The 5,626-nt window shown below is 35.6% G+C and overlaps 1 protein-coding gene across 1 annotated transcript; it reads right to left on the bottom strand.

Moving 5' to 3' along the window:
* Positions 1-336: 336 nt before the first annotated feature.
* On the bottom strand, positions 337-5,404 carry LOC132034567 (RNA polymerase II transcriptional coactivator KIWI-like). Its single transcript, XM_059424965.1, has 3 exons — positions 5,193-5,404; positions 4,022-4,127; positions 337-642 (listed from the first exon to the last, which is right to left on the bottom strand). The coding sequence occupies exons 1-3, from the start codon at positions 5,322-5,324 to the stop codon at positions 560-562; spliced, it is 321 nt and encodes a 106-aa protein (XP_059280948.1). The 5' UTR covers positions 5,325-5,404; the 3' UTR covers positions 337-559.
* Between the last annotated feature and the right edge of the window lie 222 nt (positions 5,405-5,626).

A 5,626-nucleotide genomic window follows, 5' to 3' on the forward strand; every position in this document is an offset into this window, starting at 1 on the left:
TCAAATCTAAATTATTTGAAACTGATTATATAGATCTTCTATATCCATTCTCATATTCATTAAAGTAATATGGTTAATTCTAACTTAGAGCAGAACCTTAACCCTGCATGTAAACAGAATAAAATTTTCTTGTATTATCTTTTGAAGGAGGAATAGCAAGCTGATTTCTGGGTCGATCGGTCCTTACAAAAGCCTCAATTTTTAAGTGTAGTGTTTTAGTTTCTTGTGCCACTGGTGTTTACCAGACATCTTTCTTGACTCTTTCACAATGCGTGCTTGGAAGTTGAGAGAAACAGTTATTAGTAATTATGAGTGTCAAGATTGTTAAGGAGAAAATTTTGGTTCAGAGAAGGCCAATTTTTTTAGCAGCACGGATGCTTGTTCGAATCCCATTCAGAAAGTACATATCCTAAAGCCATGTTTTTCCCAACTAAACAGATCTTGCTTTATCCATCTCATCTACAACAGTACCAAGGGAAAACATTTCCTAGTTCCAATTTAACTTGTCATTACCCAAAATAACATTATACACCAACTAAGCGCTAGCGACTTGCAACATTTAACTGTTCTCAGCAACAGCCTCATCAATTTCATCTGCATGATCTCGGAGTACATTCCACTGATCCATATTCAATGAGATGCCTGAAAAAGGAAAAAAGGAAAAAGCAAAAACACCACTGTCAATTTGGTTTCTAAGTCCTGCAGATACATTGACCTCTGAAAAGTATAGCCACAAAAAGATAGAAGATGAATAAAAATATAGTAAATAAACTTGTATAAGAATAGACAATATAACTAAAGCAGTTAACAGTTGGTTTGTTGGCAAGCACTCACGCTCCTAGCTGCCCTCCCTCCCCTTTCTGTTTTATTTCTTTTAAATCAGTGCAGGAGTTGTTTGATGTTCTATTATAAGTATGTAGCACCAAGGAGATGCAGCAGTACATATATAGAGTACAAGAACAAATTTCAGGCCACGCTGAGGAATCTAAACAGATCAGTCAAAGAGGCCACACGAATAAGTTGGAGTCTCAGAACTGCACAATGTCTTTAATCCTGCTTGCTCACTTACAAACAACACAAATTTGTTCAATACGTCTGAATTCAGCTATAAGCTGGCCCTATCTAGCTTCTGATAAACTAACTGGTTCTCTCTTTCTATAAGGTTCCCTATGGCCCAATTCAGCTCAATTAACAATGCTCACATGCTCACTTCTAACATCAATGGAAGGAGCAATGGTAAAGAGAGAGCAGACTGTACATCCATCTTGCAGACTCACCTATGGTGGTATTGCGTATCAATCTTTAAGAACACTATTAACGCAACTCAAAGTATGTCAGCTTTGAAAAATCTCAGTACTGCAGTTAACATCAGTTAATATGATTGAACAGCACTCCAAGAGTAATAACTCCTTCCTTTTCAAATTGAAGATACAACCACGGACCTTGTTAAAATAAGTTCACATCCTCCAATTTCACCGCCCATCATTTTACACTGTACAAGAGGTAGACCTTATAGGAAAAGGAAATAATTCTGGAGAAGAAAGCTAACATTTGGAAGGACAGAACCACCAAAGCATAGATAAAAATGTTAGCAGTTTCCTAGCTGACAAAAGGGAGCTCCTTATTGTTTAACCAAGTACTAGCATTGGCACAACCTCTTCTTCTGACAATAAAAGCCAAATTCAAAGCATTTGTTGATTTCTACACAGCAGAGTAAAACCCTTCAAAACATCTCTAGAGCAATGTGATTTGCTGTAGATTCTTCATTTGCCTAGAATGGCCAGAGTCAACCCTTATATGATATGTGAACAAAATTGTTCAGTCAACAATTTTCCCTTGCAGATTTCCTACAGCTCATATGCCATTACCAAGTTAATAACGACACCTGTGAAAGGAAGGGTATAATCCAAACTTGCTCGCGTATATAGATAGATCTTCCTTCCATCAACCAGCTTAAAGGACTTGCACAACGAGAATTGACAATTCTCTTTCTTCTTTTTTTTTTCTTTTTTTCTTTTTCCCTAATGGGGGTTTCCTAGCCAACTTGCATGCACCTTGACTATTCCATGAGGTACCTACTACTTCCCACCAACACAGGTACCTGACAACTGTACTCCAGATGGAAAGAAATCACCTAGTGTTTTTGAACTTGCGACCTCATGGTTCTCCTCCCACTTCATTGACTACTGGGACACACCTTAGATGTGGAGGATTCACAAATTCTAAGAGCCGACTGAAATTGAACTACAAACCTAAGTTACTCGGACTTGGGTGCGGGTGTCCGATACGGGTGCGGATCTAGAGGTCAGATCCTTCATGATCTAAATTTTAAGATTCGGGGATACGGATCCAGGTATGGATACGGGTGCGGGGATTCAGCTAAAAATAATTGAAATATCTAAAAATAGAATTATAAAACCTAAATTGTGAGATATTATGTGGAAAACATGAGGAGAAAATATTGATCCAGAGGAGAATCCCGGAAGGAGATAAAAGGAAAAGGAGTGATAGAAATTTCAATATACAAGGTATTCCATTTTCTTTTAAGTCCATCTCAACTTTTGTTTTGATTATAAAAATCATTGGATCTGTCCGGAATTTCTCCATTGATTTTGGTCAAAATACCCAAATGCGGTTGACCAGATTGGGTACGGATCCCACACCCACACCCATGTCGTGTCGAAACGGGTGCGGCGCCGAAAGTGAAGAGTCCGAGTAACTTAGCTACAAACCCAAAAAAAAAAAAAAAAATCCTCGCTAACATTAAAATAATTCTTGGATCCGTCCTATATACAAGACGAAGAAAATATTTCCTCAAGTCTTCAACAATTTAATTGATCTATTAATCTTAATAATCTTTTCCTCCAATCATCTCAAGATTTTAATAAACCAAAATATCGTTGGTACTAGCATTGAATTTAATATATAGGAAACCTTGTGCAAACGTAGATACCCTTTCAGAAGACAAAGTGCATTATCAAGGAAATAACCTCCTCTTTAACTTGAATAGAGTTTAGGTAAGAAATTTTAGAAGAATTCCAGCTTCTATGCATTTAAGGAGGGTGCAAGAGAGAGATGAAGAAAGAGGATAGGAACATAGTAGTGGCAGATTTTTCAAGAGCATGCCGATAGAAAGCAATTCATGACGTATCAGCTTTGTTTAAAGGATGTCGAAAATACTTGCATATCTAAGATGACTCATGAGGAAACCAGAGAGAAGATAACAAACGACACTGAGAAACCTAACAAATTTTCATTACTCCCATGTCTCAGTTAACAACTGAAAAGCCCCTTCTTACTTGTCACGACCAACCAAAAAACAAACCAAGCAAAGGAAAACAGAAATTATAATTTATATACAGATACATCGGAACTAAGGGAAATCTATCACAGACTAAAGTGTTGAACAAGACACAGGGTGTGTTCGGTATGGAGGACACATTTTGCGGAAAACAATTTGGTTTTCCAATTCTCCCATGTTCGGTTGGTCAAAATTTTTGGAAAACACCTTCTCCAGGAAAACAAGTTCCACAAGTGGCATACCACATTGATTGTGTCCTCCCCACCCTCCAACACACCTCATCTTCACCCCCACCCCCCTTGTCCCATCCACACCACCCCACACCCCTACCCCACCTCCCACCTCTCATAGTAGGTCTAGATTATATACAAATGCTTTGAGGATAATATTTTTTGCTTACGTACCGGATACAATAAAATAAGTAAGCAACCTACTTCTTTTCCTGGAAAACATTTTTCTTCATACCGAACACACCCAGAGTGTCGCTTTGTTCTCGTCATCATAACCTTATAACTAATAAAACACTTTTTTCTCAAACAAAACCCTAAATGCAACATAGATATAATCATCTAGAGTTCCATATATAGCTAGCATCGCCCAAATGACATAAGCAAACCAAATGAAACCAAGAAAACTAATTAAAATACAGATAACCAAAACCAAAAGAAAACCCAAAATTGACAGCAAAATGAAATAAAAATAAGTAGGACCAGCACTTACCTTTTCTACCGGGCATTTGCTTGCCATCTTTAACATAAAACTCACGAATATCTACCATTATCTTCCCTCCAAAGCTCCTAACTGATACTCTCCTATTCTTAGAAATCTGAAACAACGCAAATATCAGAAAACAGTATAAAGTTATACAACGCAAATATCAGAAAACAGTATAAAGTTATACAACACAAATATCAGAAAAGACAAACATAAGAAAGTAAAAGAATCACAATTGAATCTTGTAATCTTAATAAGGATTTCTAGAATGTACCAAAATGACATTTAGTGGGTATTCAGATTGGCTTATGTTAAATGCTTTTTTATTTCAATGGTGTCAGAGAAAAATAAAAATTGCTTTTAAGCATTTACCTTCAAGCCTAAAAAGTATAAAAACTTGGTTATTTCAAGTTATGGCTTTTAACTTAAGTTATTTTTAAAAGAGATAAGTGTCGAAAATACACCCCAACTATCACTTTTTTTGAGTTTTATACCTAAACTATCAGAAGATTGAGAAAACTACCTAAACTATCACTATCTAGTTTGCAAAATACACCTAAACTCAATGCGTAAATTCACTCTCCAAAAGGCAACTGAAGCTGAAATTTTTTCAAAAAAATTACCACATGGCATAAGTAATGCTATGGTTACACCTACATGAAAATTAAAAAAAAATTATATAAAAAACTGTATATTTTTCTTTAAAAAACTGCATTATTTTTTTTTTAAAAAATCTGGGGAATAGTTTCAGCTTTATACTGCATTTTCAGCTTGTTTTTTAAAACAAATAGTTTTTTTTAATTTTTATGTAGGTGCCATTGTGATATTATTTATCCACGTGGACAATACTTGACATATTTTTTATATAAAATGGGGAATGTAGATTACATGCCATTTAAGAATATATAAAATGAAGATGGTAGATCACGAATAATTTAAAATATATTTTGTAAATTAGATAGTGATAATTTAGGTAATTTTCTTAAACTTCTAATAGTTTAGGTATTAAACAGAAAAAAAGAGTGATACTTGAAATGTGTTTTTGACCCTTCTCTCGTTTTAAAAAGTCAACCCAAGCACCTTGATCAAACCATGTGTAAAGCTGAAATTAAAGAGTTGCCTAAATAAAAACAAATAGAAAGTAGAAAAATGGTTGTGGGGAAGGGAAACAAGAGACCTCACAGACGACGATACCATCAGCATCATCATCAGAATCGTCAGTTCTTGAAGATTTCTTAGGAGGAGGATTACTGTCGCCTTCAGAAGCGTTCTCGCCTTCTTCCTTTCTCTTTCCCAACCTTCCAGACATTTCTTCTGTACAAACCAAAAAAGGTTTAGGAGGAATTGGAGATACCCTTTTGGGCGTTTGAGTTTCAGTTACTGGGCCTTTTGGTTATGCTAGGTCTTACATTAATGTGCGTTTTTTTCTTTTTTTTTCTTTTTTTTTTGTTTTTTTGCGCGAAATGACCTTCAAAGGGCTGGTATTTAATTTTTGTCCCTCAAATTGGTTGTCCGTAAATTTTGTCATTCGCTAAAAGCCCCTTAGTTCCCGATTCAAATCTCCGCTCAATCAAAAATTTAAAAAAAAAATCACAAGGCATAAGTTGAATT

Source organism: Lycium ferocissimum, chromosome 2 (assembly GCF_029784015.1).
Source record: "Lycium ferocissimum isolate CSIRO_LF1 chromosome 2, AGI_CSIRO_Lferr_CH_V1, whole genome shotgun sequence".
Taxonomy (NCBI): Eukaryota; Viridiplantae; Streptophyta; class Magnoliopsida; order Solanales; family Solanaceae; genus Lycium; species Lycium ferocissimum.